Source organism: Oncorhynchus clarkii, unplaced genomic scaffold, assembly GCF_045791955.1.
Source record: "Oncorhynchus clarkii lewisi isolate Uvic-CL-2024 unplaced genomic scaffold, UVic_Ocla_1.0 unplaced_contig_14050_pilon_pilon, whole genome shotgun sequence".
Classification (NCBI taxonomy): domain Eukaryota; kingdom Metazoa; phylum Chordata; class Actinopteri; order Salmoniformes; family Salmonidae; genus Oncorhynchus; species Oncorhynchus clarkii.
Genome location: NW_027258083.1, coordinates 21228 through 45984, shown reverse-complemented (window position 1 = coordinate 45984; position 24757 = coordinate 21228). Strand labels below are relative to the sequence as shown.

The 24757-nt window shown below is 48.5% G+C and overlaps 1 protein-coding gene across 1 annotated transcript in view; it reads left to right on the top strand.

Moving 5' to 3' along the window:
• The window catches only part of LOC139395248 (transcription initiation factor TFIID subunit 2-like), a 50279-nt gene that overhangs the window by 4523 nt on the left and 20999 nt on the right, over positions 1 to 24757 (top strand). Inside the window, exons 4-17 of the mRNA XM_071142898.1 lie at positions 775 to 893; positions 1408 to 1549; positions 2951 to 3182; positions 6437 to 6621; positions 7565 to 7678; positions 10395 to 10494; positions 11794 to 11879; positions 13194 to 13329; positions 15196 to 15350; positions 16267 to 16381; positions 16580 to 16689; positions 17977 to 18042; positions 20138 to 20239; positions 21330 to 21480. Of these exons, the coding sequence (XP_070998999.1) occupies positions 775 to 893; positions 1408 to 1549; positions 2951 to 3182; positions 6437 to 6621; positions 7565 to 7678; positions 10395 to 10494; positions 11794 to 11879; positions 13194 to 13329; positions 15196 to 15350; positions 16267 to 16381; positions 16580 to 16689; positions 17977 to 18042; positions 20138 to 20239; positions 21330 to 21480 (1813 nt within the window). The remainder of the gene's footprint in view (positions 1 to 774; positions 894 to 1407; positions 1550 to 2950; positions 3183 to 6436; positions 6622 to 7564; positions 7679 to 10394; positions 10495 to 11793; positions 11880 to 13193; positions 13330 to 15195; positions 15351 to 16266; positions 16382 to 16579; positions 16690 to 17976; positions 18043 to 20137; positions 20240 to 21329; positions 21481 to 24757) is intronic.

Sequence of the window (24757 nt, the reverse complement as noted above, 5' to 3'; positions counted from 1 at the left end):
CCTCCAGTACATCTCCAACAGTACATCTCCATTCTCCAGTACATCTCCAACAGTACATCTCCATCCTCCAGTACATCTCCATCCTCCAGTACATCTCCAACAGTACATCTCCAACAGTACATCTCCATCCTCCAGTACATCTCCAACAGTACATCTCCATTCTCCAGTACATCTCCAACAGTACATCTCCATCCTCCAGTACATCTCCAACAGTACATCTCCAACAGTACATCTCCATCCTCCAGTACATCTCCAACAGTACATCTCCATTCTCCAGTACATCTCCATCCTCCAGTACATCTCCATCCTCCAGTACATCTCCAACAGTACATCTCCAACAGTACATCTCCATCCTCCAGTACATCTCCAACAGTACATCTCCATTCTCCAGTACATCTCCAACAGTACATCTCCATCCTCCAGTACATCTCCAACAGTACATCTCCATCCTCCAGTACATCTCCAACAGTACATCTCCATCCTCCAGTACATCTCCATCCTCCAATGTTCTCCTTGGTTCTTTCTGATGTTTTCACCTGAAACAATGACTGGGATGTGTGGTTGTTTTATCTACCTTAGTGGAAGGCACACTTAAGTTGCTCTGGATAAGAGTTCCTGCTAACTTACATAAATGTGTGTAAAGTCGAGTGAGGAGGACAGGAGGAATCAAGGAGAAGACTTGAGATTCACCCCCTTGTATTACACAACTACTTTCAGAACACTGACCTGCAGTAAGTCCTCACCTCCTCCTCCTCTCTGCCCTGTCCCTTACAGGAGGAACCTGAACTATTTCTCCAGTGCCTACACAGCAGCAGTCAGTGCTGTGGACCCAGATGCAGGACACGGCGAGCTGGTCATCAAAGTCCCCTCGGAGCTGTGGAAGCAAGGAGACGGTAAATACAGGACCTCGTCTTGTTCCAGTCAAATGCCGTCTCTGAATCGGGTTCATCTACGTTATGACCTTCTTTGGGGAATGACTGACCTCGTCTTGTTCCAGTCAAATGTCGTCTCTGAATCGGGTTCATCTACATTATGACCTTCTTTGGTGAATGACTGACCTCCGTTGCATCTGACTTGAGTCTTGGGACTTGAGTCTTGGGACTTGAGTCTTGGGACTTGAGACTTGGTACTTGAGACTTGGGACTTGAGACTTGGGACTTGAGACTTGGGACTTGAGACTTGGGACTTGAGTCTTGGGTCTGTAGTTTGACTATAAAGGTTCAAGGTGTATTCTGATAGCCCGGTTGGTCCTCGATCTGTTTATAGAGTACCAACACACCTGGAACCAGGCTAATGTCCTGCAATGCTCTCAGCTTAATGCATATAGCATCAGGAAGCTTTAAATTATTGTTTATGTACAATTGAACTTAGTGCCCTGTAAATAAATGACTGTTTCTATGTCTTCAGAGATGAATGTGCTGAAGGTGTACATAGAGTTCTCTCTGGACCAGCCTAAAGGAGGCCTTCACTTTGTGGTGCCTGACGTAGAGGGGAGCATGGCTGAGAGAGGAGCACACGTCTTCTCCTTCGGATACCAGAACTCCACAAGGTGGGGAGGGAGACATTGATTGATGTCATATTGAGACTTTTATTCTCTATGCTGTCTAGGCTGGCCTGGTGTATCTCTCTGTCATAATCTCCCTCTCTTTCTCCCCTATCTTCTCTTTCTCTCTGTCATTCTCTCTCTCCCGGTTCTATGTCTCTCTCTGTCATTCTCTATACTCTCTCTCTCTCCCTGTTCTCTGTCTCTCGGTTGTTCTCTCTCCTCGTTCTCTCTCCCATTCTCTATCTCTCTCCTCTCTGTCATTCTCTCTACTCTCTCTCTCCCTGTTCTGTCTCTCGGTTGTTCTCTCTCCTTTTTCTCTCTGTCATTCTCTCTCTCTCTCTCTCTCTCTCCCTGTTCTCCTTTCTCTCTGTCATTCTCTCTCTCCTTTCTCTCTGTCATTCTCTCTCTGTCATTCTCTCCGTCATTCTCTATCTCTCTCCTCTCTGTCATTCTCTCTACTCTCTCTCTCCCTGTTCTGTCTCTCGGTTGTTATCTCTCCTTTTTCTCTGTCATTCTCTCTCTCTCTCTCTCTCTCCCTGTTCTCCTTTCTCTCTGTCATTCTCTCTCTCCTTTCTCTCTGTCATTATCTCTCTCTGTCATTCTCTCTCTCTCTCTGTCATTCTCTCTCTCTCTCTCTCTCTCTGTGTCATTCTCTCTCTCCTCTCTCTCTCTCTCTCTCTCTCTCTCTCTCTCTCTCTCTCTCTCTCTCTCTCTCTGTCAATCTCTCTCTCTCTCTGTCATTCTCTCTCTCTCTCTGTCATTCTCTCTCTCTCTCTCTCTGTCATTCTCTCTCTCTCTCTCTCTGTCATTCTCTCTCTCTCTCTGTCATTCTCTCTATCTCTGTCATTCTCTCTCTCTCTCCCTGTTCTCATTTCTCTCTGTCATTCTCTCTCCTTTCTCTCTGTCATTCTCTCTCTGTCATTCTCTCTCTGTCATTCTCTCTCTCTCTCTGTCATTCTCTCTCTCTCTCTGTCATTCTCTCTCTCTCTCTGTCATTCTCTCTCTCTCTGTCATTCTCTCTCTCTCTCTCTCTCTCTCTCTCTCTCTCTCTCTCTCTCTCTCTCTGTCATTCTCTCTCTCTCTCTCTCTGTCATTCTCTCTCTCTCTCTCTCTGTCATTCTCTCTCTCTCTCTCTCTCTGTCATTCTCTCTCTCTCTCTCTCTCTGTCATTCTCTCTCTCTCTCTCTCTCTGTCATTCTCTCTCTCTCTCTCTGTCATTCTCTCTCTCTCTCTCTCTCTGTCATTCTCCCTCTCTCTCTCTCTCTCTCTCTCTCTCTCTCTCTCTCTCTCTCTCTGTCATTCATTCTCCTCTATGTAATACTATCAGATATGTTGTCACAAGCCTCATCCTTCCTTGCTCCTTGACTCTACTTACACTCTGGTCCACCGGTCTTCCTCTCCCAGGTTCTGGTTCCCCTGTGTGGACTCATACTCTGAGCTGTGCACCTGGAAGCTGGAGTTCACAGTGGATGCCTCTATGGTAGCTGTGTCCTGTGGGGACTTGGTAGAGACTGTCTATACCCATGACATGAGGAAGAAGACCTTCCACTACGTCCTCCCCATCCCCACCGCCGCCTCCAACATCTCACTGTCTGTCGGGCCCTTTGAGATCCTGGTCGACCCCTACATGCATGAGGTACTGTGTGTATGGAAAAGCATTGCATAGAAACCCAGCATTACCCATCACAATGTATTTAGTAGATGCCTGTAGTGTGTTCTGAAAGGATAATGGATTTAGTAGAAGCCAGTAGGGTGTTCTGAATGGATTTAGTAGAAGCCAGTAGGGTGTTCTGAAAGGAGAATGGATTTAGTAGAAGCCAGTAGGGTGTTCTGAAAGGAGAATAGATTTAGTAGAAGCCAGTAGTGTGTTCTGAATGGATTTAGTAGAAGCCAGTAGGGTGTTCTGAATGGATTTAGTAGAAGCCAGTAGTGTGTTCTGAATGGATTTAGTAGAAGCCAGTAGGGTGTTCTGAATGGATTTAGTAGAAGCCAGTAGGGTGTTCTGAATGGATTTAGTAGAAGCCAGTAGGGTGTTCTGAATGGATTTAGTAGAAGCCAGTAGGGTGTTCTGAATGGATTTAGTAGAAGCCAGTAGGGTGTTCTGAATGGATTTAGTAGAAGCCAGTGGGGTGTTGTGAATGGATTTAGTAGAAGCCAGTGGGGTGTTGTGAAAGGAGAATGGATTTAGTGGAAGCCAGTAGGGTGTTCTGAATGGAGAAAGGATTTAGTAGAAGCCAGTAGAGTGTTCTGAAAGGAGAATGGATTTAGTAGAAGCAAGTAGGGTGTTCTGAAAGGAGAATGGATTTAGTAGAAGCCAGTAGAGTGTTCTGAAAGGAGAATGGATTTAGTAGAAGTCAGTGGGGTGTTCTGAAAGGAGAATGGATTTAGTAGAAGCCAGTAGGGTGTTCTGAATGGATTTAGTAGAAGCCAGTAGGGTGTTCTGAAAGGAGAGTGGATTTAGTAGAAGCCAGTAGGGTGTTCTGAAAGGAGAATGAATTTAGTAGAAGCCAGTAGGGTGTTCTGAAAGGAGAATGGATTTAGTAGAAGCCAGTAGGGTGTTCTGAAAGGAGAATGGATTTAGTAGGAGCCAGTAGGGTGTTCTGAAAGGAGAATGGATTTAGTAGAAGCCAGTAGGGTGTTCTGAATGGATTTAGTAGAAGCCAGTAGGGTGTTCTGAATGGATTTAGTAGAAGCCAGTAGGGTGTTCTGAAAGGAGAGTGGATTTAGTAGAAGCCCATAGAGTTCTGAAAGGAGAGTGGATTTAGTAGAAGCCAGTAGGGTGTTCTGAAAGGAGAATGGATTTAGTAGAAGCCAGTAGGGTGTTCTGAATGGATTTAGTAGAAGCCAGTAGGGTGTTCTGAAAGGAGAATGGATTTAGTAGAAGCCAGTAGGGTGTTCTGAATGGATTTAGTAGAAGCCAGTAGGGTGTTCTGAAAGGAGAATGGATTTAGTAGAAGTCAGTGGGGTGTTCTGAAAGGAGAATGGATTTAGTAGAAGCCAGTAGGGTGTTCTGAATGGATTTAGTAGAAGCCAGTAGGGTGTTCTGAAAGGAGAGTGGATTTAGTAGAAGCCAGTAGGGTGTTCTGGAAGGAGAATGGATTTAGTAGAAGCCAGTAGGGTGTTCTGAAAGGAGAATGGATTTAGTAGAAGCCAGTAGGGTGGTCTGAAAGGAGAATGGATTTATTAGGAGCCAGTAGGGTGTTCTGAAAGGAGAATGGATTTAGTAGAAGCCAGTAGGATGTTCTGAATGGATTTAGTAGAAGCCAGTAGGGTGTTCTGAATGGATTTAGTAGAAGCCAGTAGGGTGTTCTGAAAGGAGAGTGGATTTAGTAGAAGCCCATAGAGTTCTGAAAGGAGAGTGGATTTAGTAGAAGCCAGTAGGGTGTTCTGAAAGGAGAATGGATTTAGTAGAAGCCAGTAGGGTGTTCTGAATGGATTTAGTAGAAGCCAGTAGGGTGTTCTGAATGGATTTAGTAGAAGCCCGTAGGGTGTTCTGAAAGGAGAATGGATTTAGTAGAAGCCAGTAGGGTGTTCTGAAAGGAGAATGGATTTAGTAGAAGCCAGTAGGGTGTTCTGAATGGATTTAGTAGAAGCCAGTAGGGTGTTCTGAAAGGAGATTGGATTTAGTAGAAGCCAGTAGGGTGTTCTGAATGGATTTAGTAGAAGCCAGTAGGGTGTTCTGAAAGGAGAATGGATTTAGTAGAAGCCAGTAGGGTGTTCTGAAAGGAGAATGGATTTAGTAGAAGCCCGTAAAGGCACGCAACCATGTAGGGTAAAATATGTTGACATATACACTGAGTGTATAAACATTAGGAACACCTTCGTCGGGACATGGACTCTACAAGGTGTTGAAAGTGTTCCACAGGGATGCTGGCCCATGTTGACTCTACAAGGTGTAGAAAGTGTTCCACAGGGATGCTGGCCCATGTTGACTCTACAAGGTGTTGAAAGTGTTCCACAGGGATGCTGGCCCATGTTGACTCCAATGCTTCCCACAGTTGTGTCAAGTTGGCTGGATGTCCTTTAGGTGGTGGACCATTCTTGATCCACACGGGAAACTGTTGTGTGTGAAAAACCCAGCAGCGTTGCAGTTCTTGACACAAATCGGTGCGACTGGCACCTACTACCATAACACTGTTCAAAGGCACTTAAATATTTTGTCTTGCCCACTCACCCTCTGAATGACACACATACACAATCCATGTCTCATTTGTCTCAAGGCTTAAAAATCCTTCTTTAACCCCGTCTCCTCCCCTTCATCTCCACTGATTGAAGTGGATTTAACAAAGTGACATAAATAAGGGATCATATCTTTCACCTGGATTCACCTGGTCAGTCTATGTCATGGAACTAGCAGGTGTTCTTAATGTTTTGTCCACTCAGTGTATATTTAAGCAGATTTCCTTTCCACCTACGACCACTAGGTGGAGAATGACTCCTTATACTCTAAGTTGAAGCAGCGTCAAGGATGTGTGAATCAGTCTAGGAAACTCGGCGTGCGATGCTGACATATTGTCCAAGATGGTTTCTCTCCAAATATACGTTTGGAGAGAATAGAATACAACAGAAACAGAATAAGTGTATTCTTCCCCCCCCCCCCCCTCGTCGGTAACCTAGGAGCTCGTCGGTAACCTAGGAGCTCGTCGGTAACCTAGGAGCTCGTCGGTGTTACTTGGATTTGTTTCCTAAGAACAGCGTGGTAACTGTGGGTTCTTATCCAGATTTCTAGAAGTCTGGTACAGAGAGATTATTGAAATGATATTTCATCATCGTATTCAGTACCAGGCATAAATTGCGCAAAGCTTTGGCATAGCTGAGAGTGTCTCAGAGGGAACCTCTGTAGTGTTGCTGCGTGGACACCTGTTTAAAGATATTTTTCCCTTTTCCCAGGTCACCCACTTCTGTTTGCCCCAGCTCCTGCCCCTGTTGAAACACTCCATGTCCTACCTGCATGAGATCTTTGAGTTCTACGAGGAGATCCTGACCTGTCGCTATCCTTACTCCTGCTTCAAGACTGTGTTTGTGGACGAGGCCTACGTCCAGGTGTCTTCCTACGCGTCGATGAGCATCTTCAGGTGGCTACAGTCTCTTGTGTCTAGTCCTGATGCCGTTCTTCATGTGGCTTTTACTCTCCCATCAACAACACATTTTTACTTCGGAACGATGTTGCACAACGTTTGGATGTTTACATTGTATTGTGGAAACTTCTCACTGTTTGTTTTAACGTTTTACGTTTTCCCACGAGTTTGTCACTGAAAATATTTAGATTAGGAGGTCCAATTAAATTCTGATTTATTACGTCAATATTAAGTCGGTTAAGACCGTCACCTCAGGTGCTTTTGCAGTTTCCCTCGGTGACAAAGAACAGCTCTCCTCAACCATTCACTTCTCACTTTCACTTTTCATAATGCTGACTTGTTTTGGCACAAGTCAAACTGAACATGGTTTTTCTTCTCCCTTACCCCCTCTCGCTTATCCCGCTTTCTCTCGCCCTTCTCTCTCTTCCCCTCTCCCTTGCCCCCTCTCCCTTACCCCCTCTCCCTTATCCCTCTCTCTCGCCTGTCTCTCTCCCTTACCCCCTCTCGCTTATCCCTCTCTCTCTCGCCCTTCTCTCTCTTCCCCTCTCCCTTACCCCCTCTCCCTTATCCCTCTCTCTCCCTTACCCCTTCTCCCTTACCCCCTCTCCCTTACCCCTTCTCCCTTACCCCCTCTCCCTTACCCCCTCTCCCTTACACCCTCTCCCTTACACCCTCTCCCTTACCCCCTCTCCCTTACCCCCTCTCCCTTACCCCCTCTCCCTTATCCCTCTCTCTCGCCCGTCTCTCTCCCGTACCCTTCTCTCTCTTCCCCTCTCCCTTACCCCCTCTCCCTCATCCCTCTCTCTCTCTTGCCCTTCTCTCTCTTCCCCTCTCCCTTACCCCTCTCTCTCTCTTGCCCTTCTCTCCCTTACCCCCTCTCCCTTATCCCTCTCTCTCGCCCGTCTCTCTCCCTTACCCGTCTCTTCCTCTCTCCTCTCAGTACTAATCTGCTCCACAGTGCCATGATCATAGACCAGACCCCCCTGACCAGACAGTGTTTAGCTCAGGCCCTGGCCCAGCAGTTCTTTGGCTGCTTCATCTCCAGGATGTCCTGGTGAGTAACGTACTGAGTAATACCTGACGGAATATAGTGGAGTGGTGGAGCGGCCTACAGACACCACACACACACACTCTCTCACACACACACACTCCCTCACACACACACGTCAAACGTAAGAAGCACTCCTGGTTCAACCTAGGAGCTCGTCGGTGACCTTGGAGCTCGTCGGTAACCTAGGAGCTCGTCTGTGGCCTTGGAGCTCGTCTGTGGCCTTGGAGCTCGTCTGTGGCCTTGGAGCTCGTCTGTGGCCTTGGAGCTCGTCTGTGGCCTTGGAGCTCGTCTGTGGCCTTGGAGCTCGTCTGTGGCCTTGGAGCTCGTCGGTGGCCTAGGAGCTCGTCGGTGGCCTAGGAGCTCGTCGGTGACCTAGGAGCTCGTCGGTGGCCTAGGAGCTCGTCGGTGGCCTAGGAGCTCGTCGGTGGCCTAGGAGCTCGTCGGTGGCTTTGGAGCTCGTCGGTAACCTAGGAGCTCGTCGGTGGCCTAGGAGCTCGTCGGTGACATAGGAGCTCGTCGGTGACCTTGGCGCTCGTCGGTAACCTAGGAGCTCGTCGGTGGCCTAGGAGCTCGTCGGTGACCTAGGAGCTCGTCGGTGACCTTGGAGCTCGTCGGTAACCTAGGAGCTCGTCTGTGACCTAGGAGCTCGTCTGTGGCCTTGGAGCTCGTCGGTGACCTAGGAGCTCGTCGGTGACCTAGGAGCTCGTCGGTAACCTAGGAGCTCGTCGGTGGCCTAGGAGCTCGTCGGTGGCCTTGGAGCTCGTCGGTGGCCTAGGAGCTCGTCGGTGGCCTAGGAGCTCGTCGGTAGCCTAGGAGCTCGTCGGTAACCTAGGAGCTCGTCGGTGGCTTTGGAGCTCGTCGGTAACCTAGGAGCTCGTCGGTGGCCTAGGAGCTCGTCGGTGACGTAGGAGCTCGTCGGTGACCTTGGCGCTCGTCGGTAACCTAGGAGCTCGTCTGTGGCCTTGGAGCTCGTCGGTAACCTAGGAGCTCGTCTGTGGCCTAGGAACTCGTCTGTAACCTAGGAGCTCGTCGGTGGCCTAGGAGCTCGTCGGTGGCCTAGGAGTTCGTCGGTGGCCTAGGAGCTCGTCGGTGGCCTAGGAGCTCGTCGGTGGCCTAGGAGTTCGTCGGTGGCCTAGGAGTTCGTCGGTGACCTAGGAGTTCGTCGGTGACCTAGGAGTTCGTCGGTGACCTAGGAGCTCGTTGGTAACCTAGGAGCTCGTCTGTGGCCCTGGAACTCGTCGGTAACCTTGGAACTCGTCGGTAACCTAGGAGCTCGTCGGTAACCTAGGAGCTCGTCGGTGGCCTAGGAGCTCGTCGGTGGCCTAGGAGCTTGTCGGTGACCTAGGAGCTCGTCGGTAACCTAGGAGCTCGTCGATGGCTTTGGAGCTCGTCGGTAACCTAGGAGCTCGTCGGTAACCTAGGAGCTCGTCGGTGGCCTAGGAGCTCGTCGGTGGCCTAGGAGCTCGTCGGTGACCTAGGAGCTCGTCGGTGACCTTGGAGCTCGTCGGTAACCTAGGAGCTCGTCGGTGACCTAGGAGCTCGTCTGTGACCTAGGAGCTCGTCTGTGACGTAGGAGCTCGTCGGTGACCTTGGAGCTCGTCTGTGGCCTTGGAGCTCGTCGGTAACCTAGGAGCTCGTCGGTGGCCTAGGAGCTCGTCGGTGGCCTAGGAGCTCGTCGGTGGCCTAGGAGCTCGTCGGTGGCCTTGGAGCTCGTCGGTGGCCTAGGAGCTCGTCGGTGGCCTAGGAGCTCGTCGGTAACCTAGGAAGGAGCTCGTCGGTAACCTAGGAGCTCGTCGGTGTTACTTGGATTTGTTTCCTAAGAACAGCGTGGTAACTGTGGGTTCTTATCCAGATTTCTAGAAGTCTGGTACAGAGAGATTATTGAAATGATATTTCATCATCGTATTCAGTACCAGGCATATATTGAGCAAAGCTTTGGCATAGCTGAGAGTGTCTCAGTATGATGAATCTGTGTATGTGTTTGGCAACATGTCTACAGCTGGGGGGGGGGGGGGGGCTCTTGGCAAAAGTGCTGCTGCTGTCAGTTGGGGAGGCTGAGGTTTCACGACGTCTTCAAAGGATCACTGCAAACAATGGACCCCCTGTCTTATTAAGTGGTTGAAACTAAGTCAGATGTGGAAGCTCCACTTAGTCTTATTTATTTTTCTTGTAGAAAAAAGCCCCAGTTGTGTAAGACCTCGGAGGAGTCGAACAGGCCTTTCTCTTTTTTGATACGAAAGACCCGTCAACCTGCTTGCAATTCATCTTGTGGTTTCATTTCTTTTCAAGCCTGTAATTGAAGTCAGCTTGTTTTCTGAAACTGCGCTCGTATCCAGCTTGTAAAGAGAGAGGTTTAGCACTTTCTGTGTGTTACAGATTTTCACATGATTTCATCTCATTACGTGAAGCTACGGCCAGTATTCATTAAATTAGTCTGAGTTAAAAACCACCATGGTTGAATAAAGTATATTGTTTCTCTCGCTCTCTCTCTGTGTGTGTGTGTGTGTGTGTGTGTGTGTGTGTGTGTGTGTGTGTGTGTGTGTGTGTGTGTGTGTGTGTGTGTGTGTGTGTGTGTGTGTGTGTGTGTGTGTGTGTGTGTGTGTGTGTGTGTGTGCAATAAAAGGTAAGTTAGTAAATGCCTGCCAAACGGGTTAAAATGAAGTCATTGTGTGTCGTCTGGCCCGATCGCCTTACCTGTTGTCTGGTCTGTGTTCTGTAGGGCTGATGAGTGGGTGCTGAAGGGGATCTCTGGCTACATCTATGGTCTGTACCTGAAGAAGACCTTTGGAGTGAACCAGTACCGCCATTGGATCAAAGAGGTAGGGGGTGGAACCAGTACCTCCACTGGGTCAAAGAGGTAGGGGGTGGAACCAGTACCTCCACTGGGTCAAAGAGGTAGGGAGTGGAACCAGTACCGCCATTGGATCAAAGAGGTAGGGGGGTGGAACCAGTACTGCCATTCGATCAAAGAGGTAGGGGGTGGAACCAGTACCGCCTTTGGATCAAAGAGGTAGGGGGTGGAACCAGTACTGCCATTGGATCAAAGAGGTAGGGGGTGGAACCAGTACCGCCTTTGGATCAAAGAGGTAGGGGGTGGAACCAGTACTGCCATTCGATCAAAGAGGTAGGGGGTGGAACCAGTACTGCCATTGGATCAAAGAGGTAGGGGGTGGAACCAGTACTGCCATTGGATCAAAGAGGTAGGGGGTGGAAGCAGTACCGCCATTGGATCAAAGAGGTAGGGGGTGGAACCAGTACCTCCACTGGGTCAAAGAGGTAGGGAGTGGAACCAGTACCTCCACTGGATTTAGAGACACTGCATCTCAGTGCAAGAGGCGTCACTGCAGTCCCTGGTTCGAATCCAGGCTGTATTACATCCAGCTGTGATTGGGAGTCCCACAGGGCGGCGCACAATTGGCCCAGCATCGTTAGGGTTTGGCCGGGTTAGGCTGTCATTGTAAATAAGAATTTGTTCTTAACTGACTTGCCTCGTTAAATAGAAAATATACTGGTTATGCTGGTCCCACTGCTAAATAAACACACAACTATATTGGTTATGCTGGTCCCACTGCTAAATAAACACACAACTATATTGGTTATGCTGGTCCCACTGCTAAATAAACACACAACTATATTGGTTATGCTGGTCCCACTGCTAAATGAACACACAACTATATTGGTTATTCTGGTCCCACTGCTAAATGAACACACAACTATATTGGTTATGCTGGTCCCACTGCTAAATAAACACACAACTATATTGGTTATGCTGGTCCCACTGCTAAATGAACACACAACTATATTGGTTATGCTGGTCCCACTGCTAAATTAACACACAACTATATTGGTTATGCTGGTCCCACTGCTAAATGAACACACAACTATATTGGTTATGCTGGTCCCACTGCTAAATGAACACATGGCTATATTGGTTATGCTGGTCACATTCTGCTAAATAAACACACAACTATATTGGTTATGCTGGTCCCACTCTGCTAAATAAACACACAACTATATTGGTTATGCTGGTCCCACTGCTAAATGAACACATGACTATACTGGTTATGCTGGTCCCACTGCTAAATAAACACACATATAAAGTGTGATTTTTCTCTCAGGAACTGGACAAGATGGTGGAGTACGAGCTGAAGATGGGAGGAGTTCTCTTACACCCGACCTTCGGCGGAGGAAAAGACAAGGACAAGTGAGAGCAGCTCCCTGTTGGTTCCGATATCACATGAGAACCACCTACTTTCAGTGTCAACACACTTTGATATGTGGCTCCAATGAGGCTGATGAATCTGTTTTAAACGGGGTGGTTCGACCCCTGAATGCTGATTGGCTGACCCGTATCCCACGGGTTTGACAAAACGTGTATTTTTCCTGCTCTAATTACGTTGCTGTCCAGTTTATAATAGCAATAAGGCACCTCGGTGGTTTGTGGTATATGGCCAATATACCACGGCTGTGTCCAGGCTCTCCGCGATGCGGTGTGGTCAAGAGCAGCCCTTAGCCGTGGTATATTGGCCGTATACCACACCCCCCCGTGCCTTATTGCTTAAATCACCTCTTTCAGTGTCAACACACTTTGATTTGTGGCTCCAATGAGGCTGATGAATGTGTTGTCTGTTCTACCAGTCGAAAACCACCTAGTAGCGAGTAAATGACAGGTTAGACATTCCTGTTGCTACTGCTGTTGAGGGTGTTGGTCTACAACCCTGTATCTCTCACAGAGGAGTGGTGTTCTAGGTTTTAATTAAAAAAACGCATATGCCGATGTAAAGATTTCCAACTCCCAACGCTGCCGGAGAGTAAAACAACAAGTGAAGAGTGGAGCTTATTCATTCCAGCCCAATAAACCGCTGGCACACTCTCAAGTGTTTGTCATAAATCAGACCTCTTTCTCTCGCTCCTTGAGTGGGCTTGGAGAGCTATCGACACGTTATGCCAACACGTACGCCTGTCTGTGTACCGCCTGTCAATGACTTGGCTAGTAACTTCACGTTGTAGTTTATCTTAAAGTTGCGACAGTTTACAAGCTGAGGAGAAGGAGGGAAGATGGAATGAGTTGTTGTTGAGAAGTAGATTTTATTTTCTGATTTTAATCTTCCTCTCTCTCTTTCTCCCCCCCCCTCTCATCTCTCTCTCCTCGTCCCTCACTCTCTCCCTCTCATCTCTCTCTTTCTCCCTCCCTCCCCCTTATCATCTCTCTTTCTCCTCATCCCTCACTCTCTCCCTCCTCTCTCCCTCTCATCTCTCTTTCCCCCCCCCTCTCATCTCTTTCTCCTTATCCCTCACTCTCTCCTCTCTCTCTCCCTCCTTTCTCTCCTCTCTTTCTCACTCCTCTCCCTCTCTCCCCCCTCTCATCTCTCTTTCTCCTCATCCCTCACTCTCCTCTCTCTCTCCCCTCTCTTTCTTTCTCCCTCCTCTCCCTCTCTCCCCCTCTCATCTTTCTTTCTCCTCATCCCTCACTCTCTCCCCCCTCTCTCCCTCTCTCCTCTCTCTCTCCCTCTCTTAGCCCTACCCCTCACCTCCACTTCTCCATCAAGCACCCTCACACCCTGTCCTGGAAGTACTATAAGATGTTCCAGTGTAAAGCCCACCTGGTCATGAGGCTCATTGAGAACAGGATCAGCATGGAGTTCATGCTGCAGGTGAGCGATTTTATAATCAATTTAATAATCCATCCATCATCTAGTATGCAGGCTGGTTCTGGTAAACATCTGGCCACACGTGAAGTCTAGTTGTTTAAACACTAATACCTACAGGGATTCAACACTGGAGTTTATCAATACTACACTACAATGCAGAGTCTGGGTCATTCCAGTTCAACTACTACTTTCATGGAGGAAAGCATTTTCAAATCCTCAAATCATCATATCCCAGCACTCCATCTGATCACAGCACTCCATCATATCCCAGCACTCCATCATATTCCAGCACTCCATCAGATCCCAGCACTCCATCAGATCCCAGCACTCCATGATATCCCAGCACTCCATCAGATCCCAGCACTCCATCAGATCCCAGCACTCCATCAGATCCCAGCACTCCATGATATCCCAGCACTCCATCAGATCCCAGCACTCCATCAGATCCCAGCACTCCATCAGATCCCAGCACTCCATCATATTCCAGCACTCCATCATATTCCAGCACTACATCATATCCCAGCACTCCATCAGATCCCAGCACTCCATCAGATCCCAGCACTCCATCAGATCCCAGCACTCCATCAGATCCCAGCACTCCATCATATTCCAGCACTCCATCATATTCCAGCACTCCATCAGATCCCAGCACTCCATCAGATCCCAGCACTCCATCAGATCCCAGCACTCCATCAGATCCCAGCACTCCATCATATCCCAGCACTCCATCATATTCCAGCACTCCATCATATTCCAGCACTCCATCATATTCCAGCACTCCATCATATTCCAGCACTCCATCATATCCCAGCACTCCATCAGATCCCAGCACTCCATCAGATCCCAGCACTCCATCAGATCCCAGCACTCCATCAGATCCCGGCACTCCATCAGATGCTGGCACTCCATCAGATGCTGGCACTCCATCATATCCCAGCACTCCATCATATTCCAGCACTCCATCATATCCCAGCACTCCATCATATCCCAGCACTCCATCAGATCCCAGCACTCCATCATATCCCAGCACTCCATCATATTCCAGCACTCCATCATATTCCAGCACTCCATCATATCCCAGCTCTCCATCAGATCCCAGCACTCCATCATATCCCAGCACTCCATCATATCCCAGCACTCCATCATATCCCAGCACTCCATCATATCCCAGCACTCCATCAGACCCCAGCACTCCATCAGACTCCAGCACTCCATCAGACCCCAGCACTCCATCAGACCCCACCACTCCATCAGACCCCAGCACTCCATCAGACCCCAGCACTCCATCAGATCCCAGCACTCCATCATATCCCAGCACTCCATCATATCCCAGCACTCCATCATATCCCAGCACTCCATCATATCCCAGCACTCCATCATATCCCAGCACTCCATCAGATCCCAGCACTCCATCATATTCCAGCACTCCATCATATCCCAGCACTCCATCATATCCCAGCACTCCATCATATCCCAGCACTCCATCATATCCCAGCACTCCATCATATCCCAGCACTTCATCAGACTCCAGCACTCCATCAGACCCCAACACTCCATCAGACCCCAACACTCCATCGGACCCCAACACTCCATCGGACCCCAACACTCCATCGGACCCCAGCACTCCATCGGACCCCAGCACTCCATCGGACCCCAGCACTCCATCGGACCCCAGCACTCCATCGGACCCCAACACTCCATCAGACCCCAACACTCCATCGGATCCCAGCACTCCATCAGATCCCAGCACTACATTGACTCTTCCCCTGTTCAGCTCCTGAGTCTGGCCAGTACAGCGTCCTCCCAGAAGTACCAGACACATGTGGAGTCAGATACATGAACTAGATTATTCTGTTTCCGATCTGCTAGGTGTTCAACAAGTTACTAAGCCTGGCTAGTACAGCGTCCTCGCAGAAGTACCAGTCACACATGTGGAGTCAGATGCTGGTATCCACCCACAGCTTCCTCAAGTCCATCTCCAACGTGTCGGGGAAGGACATAGGACCCCTCATCAAGCAGTGGGTGTATCCTTTAACCTGTCAATCAGAACACTGGAGGGAGAGGTAACGTGACTATAACACTGTAATAGCAGATTAATGGTTAGGACATAGGACCCCTCATCAAGCAGTGGGTGTATCCTTTCAGCTCCCTCAGCCTGCTTAGCAGAACACTGGAGAGACTGGCCTGGTTAGAACACTAAGAACTGACGGGCCTGGTTAGAACACTAAGGACCGACTGGCCTGGTTAGAACACTAAGAACTGACGGGCCTGGTTAGAACACTAAGAACTGACTGGCCTGGTTAGAACACTAAGAACCGACGGGCCTGGTTAGAACACTAAGAACTGACTGGCCTGGTTAGAACACTAAGAACTGACTGGCCTGGTTAGAACACTAAGAACCGACTGGCCTGGTTAGAACACTAAGAACTGACTGGCCTGGTTAGAACACTAAGAACCGACTGGCCTGGTTAGAACACTAAGGACCGACTGGCCTGGTTAGAACACTAAGGACCGACAGGCCTGTTTATAAAGCCCCTTTAAGCAGTGTAATAATTGAACCCTTCAACAGAAGGACCATATATATGCATTTTGCATTTTCAGATGACTGATTTTGTGTCTTATAAGTTCACTGTAATGTCCAGAGTTGTCAACTGACATGGAAATGTATTGTACATATCACCAGTCAGCAGAAAGGTCTTGTCTGTTTATAGTCTGTATGTAATATCAAGACTTTGAATGATTTAATATCCACTATACAACTGGAAATATACCATAGCACCAACATTTTCCAAAACCATTCCTGTGGTTATTACACTGCAGTAATTGAATGATTCACGCCCGATCGCTCTAGTTATTACGTTGAACTACCATTGTACCCCTGATTGGGATCAGTGCTGTAATTCTTTCAGTTTAGATATTAGCCTTAATTCAAGCCCACAGAGACCAGAGTGCGGTGGTGAAGTTCTTTGGCAGTTTTGCCTTCAACAGGAAACGGAACGTTCTAGAACTGGAGATTCGACAGGACTACACCTCCTCTGGAACACAGAAATATGTGGTCGGTCCTCTTTGAACTGAGTTGGTTTAACTTTACTGGTGTGCGGGATGGGCCTTAGTTAGCACTTTTGGGACTATTCGATTGGTTCCATTGTACCAGCAAAGCTAAATCAAACTACCGCAAGTATTTGACATTTTGTTGTGTTTGACCCAAGTCTGAGATTTAGTAGTAAGGTGAATCACTGTCTTCGTTCTGTAGGGACCCATCAAGGTGACAGTCCAGGAGCTGGATGGGTCCTTCAACCACACGCTACAGATAGAAGAGAACAGCCTGAAACACGACATCCCCTGCCACTCCAAGAGCAGACGGTAAACTCAAGCATCTTGTTTCTGTTATTACTAACACATTTCAATAAGCCTAATGCAATGCCGTCTTAGCTGTAGTTTGGAGGATCAAGCCTAATGTAATGTCGTCTTAGCTGTAGTTTGGAGGATCAAGCCTAATGTAATGTCGTCTTAGCTGTAGTTTGGAGGATCAAGCCTAATGTAATGTCATCTTAGCTGTAGTTTGGAGGATCAAGCCTAATGTAATGCCGTCTTAGCTGTAGTTTGGAGGATCAAGCCTAATGTAATGCTATCTTAGCTGTAGTTTGGAGGACCAAGCCTAATGTAATGCCATCTTAGCTGTAGTTTGGAGGACCAAGCCTAATGTAATTCTGTAGTTTGGAGGACCAAGCCTAATGTAATGCCATCTTAGCTGTAGTTTGGAGGATGAAGCCTAATGTAATGCCATCTTAGCTGTAGTTTGGAGGACCAAGCCTAATGTAATTCTGTAGTTTGGAGGACCAAGCCTAATGTAATGCCATCTTAGCTGTAGTTTGGAGGATGAAGCCTAATGTAATGCCATCTTAGCTATAGTTTGGAGGATGAAGACTAATGTAAGGCTGTAGTTTGGAGGACCAAGCCTAATGCAATGCCGTCTTAGCTGTAGTTTGGAGGACCAAGCCTAATGCAATGCTATCTTAGCTGTAGTTTGGAGGACCAAGCCTAATGTAATGCCATCTTAGCTGTAGTTTGGAGGACCAAGCCTAATGCAATGCCATCTTAGCTGTAGTTTGGAGGACCAAGCCTAATGCAATGCCATCTTAGCTGTAGTTTGGAGGACCAAGCCGAATGTAATGCTATCTTAGCTGTAGTTTGGAGGACCAAGCCTAATGTAATGCTATCTTAGCTGTAGTTTGGAGGATCAAGCCTAATGTAATGCTATCTTAGCTGTAGTTTGGAGGATCAAGCCTAATGTAATGCTATATTAGCTGTAGTTTGGAGGATCAAGCCTAATGTAATGCTATCTTAGCTGTAGTTTGGAGGATCAAGCCTAATGTAATGCCATCTTAGCTGTAGTTTGGAGGACCAAGCCTAATGTAATGCTGTAGTTTGGAGGATCAAGCCTAATGTAATGCCATCTTAGCTGTAGTTTGGAGGATGAAGCCTAATGTAATGCCGTCTTAGCTGTAGTTTGGAGGACCAAGCCTAATGTAATGCTGTAGTTTGGAGGACCAAGCCTAATGCAATGCCATCTTAGCTGTAGTTTGGAGGACCAAGTGTCCCTCAGTTTATCTCCGCCTCCTTAGAGTTTGTATTTTCTTCCTGCTCCAGAAACAAGAAGAAGAAGATCCCTTTGATGAACGGGGAGGAGGTTGACATGGACCTGTCTGCTATGGAGTAAGACTGTATACTGCTCCCTCTCATCTCTCCTGTCTGCTATGGAGTAAGACTGTATACTGCTCTCTCTCTCTCTCCTGTCTGCTATGGAGTAAGACTGTATACTGCTCCCTCTCTCTCTCCTGTCTGCTATGTAGTAAGACTGTATACTGCTCTCTCTCTCTCCTGTCTGCTATGTAGTAAGACTGTATACTGCTCTCTCTCTATCACCTGTCTGCTATGTAGTAAGACTGTATACTGCTCTCTCTCTCTCACCTGTCTGCTATGGAGTAAGACTGTATACTGCTCTCTCTCTCTCACCTGTCTGCTATGGAGTAAGACTGTATACTGTTTTATACTGCTCCCATTCTTGCACTGATACTACAGGACTAGGGAGAGTAGCACTGATACTACAGGACTAGGGAGAGTAGCACTGATACTACAGGACTAGGGAGAGTAGCACTGATACTACAGGACTAGGGAGAGTAGCACTGATACTACAGGACTAGGGAGAGTAGCACTGATACTACAGGACTGGGGAGAGTAGCACTGATACTACAGGACTAGGGAGAGTAGCACTGATACTACAGGACTAGGGAGAGCAGCACTGATACTACAGGACTAGGGAGAGCAGCACTGATACTACAGGACTAGAGAGAGCAGCACTGATACATACTACAGGACTAGGGAGAGCAGCACTGATAATACAGGAATAGGGAGAGCAGCACTGATACTACAGGACTAGGGAGAGCAGCACTGATGGTACAGAGCTAGGGAGAGCAGCACTGATGGTACAGAGCTAGGGAGAGCAGCACTGATAATACAGGACTAGGGAGAGCAGCACTGATACTACAGGACTAGGGAGAGCAGCACTGATACATACTACAGGACTAGGGAGAGCAGCACTGATAATACAGGACTAGGGAGAGCAGCACTGATACTACAGGACTAGGGAGAGCAGCACTGATACATACTACAGGACTAGGGAGAGCAGCACTGATAATACAGGAATAGGGAGAGCAGCACTGATACTACAGGACTAGGGAGAGCAGCACTGATACTACAGGACTAGGGAGAGCAGCACTGATACCACAGGACTAGGGAGAGCAGCACTGATACTACAGGACTAGGGAGAGCAGCACTGATACTACAGAGCTAGGGAGAGCAGCACTGATACTACAGGACTAGGGAGAGCAGCACTGATACTACAGGACTAGGGAGAGCAGCACTGATACTACAGGACTAGGGAGAGCAGCACTGATACTACAGGACTAGGGAGAGCAGCACTGATACTACAGGACTAGGGAGAGCAGCACTGATACTACAGGACTAGGGAGAGCAGCACTGATACTACAGAGCTAGGGAGAGCAGCACTGATACTACAGGACTAGGGAGAGCAGCACTGATACTACAGGACTAGGGAGAGCAGCACTGATACTACAGGACTAGGGAGAGCAGCACTGATACCACAGGACTAGGGAGAGCAGCACTGATACTACAGAGCTAGGGAGAGCAGCACTGATACTACAGGACTAGGGAGAGCAGCACTGATAATACAGGACTAGGGAGAGCAGCACTGATACTACAGGACTAGGGAGAGCAGCACTGATACTACAGAGCTAGGGAGAGCAGCACTGATACTACAGGACTAGGGAGAGCAGCACTGATACATACTACAGGACTAGGGAGAGCAGCTATGGCTGTTACCGAGCATTGAGAAACTAACCAACAACCCAGCAGGCAGATGCAGCTAACATCACTACCCTCAGTAGTTTATGTCCTACCCTCAGTAGTTTACGTCCTACCCTCAGTAGTTTACGTCCTACCCTCAGTAGTTTACGTCCTACCCTCAGTAGTTTACGTCCTACCCTCAGTAGTTTACGTCCTACCCTCAGTAGTTTACGCCCTACCCTCAGTAGTTTACACCATACTCTCAGTAGTTTAGACCTACCCTCAGAGGGAATAAAGGATCTCGCCATAAAAATAATCAACATACTTCAGTTAAAAGTTTTAGTCAAATCAGTTGAATTCAGACAAGCCACCCTCCTTAACAGACGAGTGTTCCGTTCGTTCCGTTCCATAAAGAACCTAAAACTTCACTCTGTTTCTCACGCAGTGCGGATTCTCCCTTGCTGTGGATCCGGATCGATCCGGACATGTCCATCCTGCGTAAGGTGGAGTTTGAGCAGGCAGACTTCATGTGGCAGTACCAGCTCAGGTACAGAACTCTTCACCTTTTACTTTTAGGACCTGGCCGTTGCATGGATCTGTTTCTTCATGTCTTCTTGAGCACACAAAAAAGACTATCCTTATTTACAAACATGACAAAGATGACTACAGATCACGCCACAGCGCCGCGAGTACAGATCACGCCACAGAGCCGTGACTACAGATCAGGTTACAGAGACGCGACTACAGATCAGGCCACAGAGACGCGACTACAGATCACGCCACAGAGCTGCGTCTACAGATCACGCCACAGAGCCGCGACTACAGATCACGCCACAGATCCGCGACTACAGATCACGCCACAGAGCCGCGACTACAGATCACGCCACAGAGCCGCGACTACAGATCACGCCACAGAGCCGCGTCTACAGATCACGCCACAGAGCCGCGTCTACAGATCACGCCACAGAGCCGCGACTACAGATCACACCACAGAGCCGCGTCTACAGATCACGCCACAGAGCCGCGTCTACAGATCACGCCACAGAGACGCCGCGACTACAGATCACGACACAGAGCCGCGACTACAGATCACGCCACAGATCCGCGACTACAGATCACGCCACAGGGCCGCGACTACAGATCACGCCACAGAGCCATGACTACAGATCACGCCTCAGAGCCGCGACTACAGATCACGCCACAGAGACACCGCGACTACAGATCACGCCACAGAGCCGCGACTACAGATCACGCCACAGAGCCGCGACTACAGATCACGCCACAGAGACACCGCGACTACAGATCACGCCACAGAGCCGCGACTACAGATCACGCCACAGAGCCCCGACGACAGATCACGCCTCAAAGCCGCGAGTACAGATCACGCCACAGAGCCGCGACTACAGATCACGCCACAGAGCCGTGACTACAGATCACGCCACAGAGCCGTGACTACAGATCACGCCACAGAGCCATGACTACAGATCACGCCACAGAGCCGCGACTACAGATCGCACCACAGAGCCATGATAGCACATATAGATCTGACATTTCAACATGGAGTTCAATGCGAACGAGACAAGGTGTGTTTGTTTGTCCTGGTAGTATTCTTCATGGTTCAGAAGTATCTTCCTCAGGTACGAGCGTGACGTCGTGGCCCAGGAGGAGTCTATTTTAGCCCTGGAGAAGTTCCCCACGCCGGCCTCCCGTCTGGCCCTCACTGACATCCTGGAACAGGACCAGTGTTTCTACAAGGTCCGCCAGGGCGCCTGCTTCTGCCTCGCCAAGGTAAGAGGTCCGCTTCACCCATCCATCCATCTTTATCCCTCCATTAACCACGGTGGGGTTTTAGTGTGATGAATCCAGAGTTGAGCACATCATTCCTTTATTCTAAGCCAAGGGGACTTCTGTGGCAGGAGGCCACCCACCTTCCTAGTCTTCGTTCTTCTTTTAAAACCCAATTCGACAACCCCTGTAGAACGTTATCCTGTGGATTGTTTTTGCTTTATCCATCAACCCCCCCCCATATCCGATTTAATTTCCTCCATTTATAATATTTTCACCTGAATCCATATTTTCTTTAAATCAGAAATGGATGTGGAGTTCCATGGTTATTTCATTTCATGGTTTCATTGGCTTCCAGAATTGAATTTAGCTAGTTGATGTTAACAGGATGTTAACAGGTACCCCTGATAGCCTTGGCAGGCCGGTGATAGGCTGCCTTTGTTGAATGAGTGGGAGCCGGCAGGAAAGGCTTAGGGGCAAGTCCAAGCAGAGTCCACACACCCGCACTTAGATACACACGCTCACATATACACACACCCACATATACACACACTCACATATACACACACCCACACTTAGATACACACACTCACATATACACACACCCGTCCACCCCAGGGCCTTGTGTTTACCTTGCTGAAAAATGACAACATCCTGACCGCTCGCCCCAGCCCTGTAGGGAGACCCTCGGCTCTGTCCTTCTCTCTAATATCCTGCTGAGAGAGAGCAGGGAGACCCTCGGCTCTGTCCTTCTCTCTAACATCCTGCTGAGAGAGAGCAGGGAGACCCTCGGCTCTGTCCTTCTCTCTAATATCCTGCTGAGAGAGAGCAGGGAGACCCTCGGCTCTGTCCTTCTCTCTAATATCCTGCTGAGAGAGAGCAGGGAGACCCTCGGCTCTGTCCTTCTCTCTAATATCCTGCTGAGAGAGAGCAGGGAGACCCTCAGCTCTGTCCTCCTCTCTAATATCCTGCTGGGAAACCCTCAGCTCTGTCCTTCTCTCTAATATCCTGCTGAGAGAGAGCAGGGAGACCCTCGGCTCTGTCCTTCTCTCTAATATCCTGCTGAGAGAGAGCAGGGAGACCCTCGGCTCTGTCCTTCTCTCTAACATCCTGCTGAGAGAGAGCAGGGAGACCCTCTGCTCTGTTACTTCCTAATGTAACAGGCTAGAAGCCAGTCTGCTAGAAGCCAATTGTTCTGAACTCTAGAAAATCTAATCCAAGTTACACTCGCTTGTCCCCTTGCAGTTAACTTTCAAATGAATATTACAACGTTTTGTCCAGGAAACCTTCTTCAGGGTGTCATGTGTCATCCTAGTTAGATTACTAGCTAATACCTCTATTATTTAGTATTTTCTGTGTCTAGATAGCGAACTCCACTGCTCTGTGACGTCCCTGTTCACCAGGATAGCTAGCTGTCACACATCAGCCCAGATAGAACAGGAGGGGAGCTAGCTGTCACACATCAGCTCAGATAGAACAGGAGGAGGATAGCTAGCTGTCACACATCAGCTCAGATAGAACAGGAGGAGGAGAGCTAGCTGTCACACATCAGCCCAGATAGAACAGGAGGAGAGCTAGCTGTCACACATCAGCCCAGATAGAACAGGAGGAGAGCTAGCTGTCACACATTTTTTATTTTATTTTTTTTATTTCACCTTTATTTAACCAGGTAGGCTAGTTGAGAACAAGTTCTCATTTGCAACTGCGACCTGGCCAAGATAAGGCATAGCAGTGTGAACAGACAACACAGAGTTACACATGGAGTAAACAATTAACAAGTCAATAACACAGTAGAAAAAAGGGGAGTCTATATATACATTGTGTGCAAAAGGCATGAGAAGGTAGGCAAATAATTACAATTATGCAGATTAACACTGGAGTGATAAATGATCAGATGGTTATGTAAAGGTAGAGATATTGGCGTGCAAAAGAGCAGAAAAATAAATAAATAAAAACAGTATGGGGATGAGGTAGGTGAAAATGGGTGGGCTATTTACCAATAGACTATGTACAGCTGCAGCGATCGGTTAGCTGCTCAGATAGCAGATGTTTGAAGTTGGTGAGGGAGATAAAAGTCTCCAACTTCAGTGATTTTTGCAATTCGTTCCAATCACAGGCAGCAGAGAACTGGAACGAATCAGCTCTGATAGAACAGGAGGAGGAGAGCTAGCTGTCACACATCAGCCCAGATAGAACAGGAGGAGGATAGCTAGCTGTCACACATCAGCTCTGATAGAACAGGAGGAGGAGAGCTAGCTGTCACACATCAGCTCAGATAGAACAGGAGGAGGATAGCTAGCTGTCACACATCAGCCCAGATAGAACAGGAGGAGGAGAGCTAGCTGTCACACATCAGCCCAGATAGAACAGGAGGAGGATAGCTAGCTGTCACACATCAGCTCAGATAGAACAGGAGGAGGAGAGCTAGCTGTCACACATCAGCTCAGATAGAACAGGGGGAGGAGAGCTAGCTGTCACACATCAGCTGAGATAGAACAGGGGGAGGAGAGCTAGCTGTCACACATCAGCTCAGATAGAACAGGAGGAGGAGTGCTAGCTGTCACACATCAGCTCAGATAGAACAGGAGGAGGAGAGCTAGCTGTCACACATCAGCTCAGATAGAACAGGAGGAGGAGAGCTAGCTGTCACACATCAGCTCAGATAGAACAGGAGGAGGAGAGCTAGCTGTCACACATCAGCCCAGATAGAACAGGAGGAGAGCTAGCTGTCACACATCAGCCCAGATAGAACAGGAGGAGAGCTAGCTGTCACACATCAGCTCTGATAGAACAGGAGGAGGAGAGCTAGCTGTCACACATCAGCCCAGATAGAACAGGAGGAGGATAGCTAGCTGTCACACATCAGCTCTGATAGAACAGGAGGAGGAGAGCTAGCTGTCACACATCAGCTCAGATAGAACAGGAGGAGGATAGCTAGCTGTCACACATCAGCCCAGATAGAACAGGAGGAGGAGAGCTAGCTGTCACACATCAGCTCAGATAGAACAGGGGGAGGAGAGCTAGCTGTCACACATCAGCCCAGATAGAACAGGAGGAGGATAGCTAGCTGTCACACATCAGCTCAGATAGAACAGGAGGAGGAGAGCTAGCTGTCACACATCAGCTCAGATAGAACAGGGGGAGGAGAGCTAGCTGTCACACATCAGCTCAGATAGAACAGGGGGAGGAGAGCTAGCTGTCACACATCAGCTCAGATAGAACAGGAGGAGGAGTGCTAGCTGTCACACATCAGCTCAGATAGAACAGGAGGAGGAGAGCT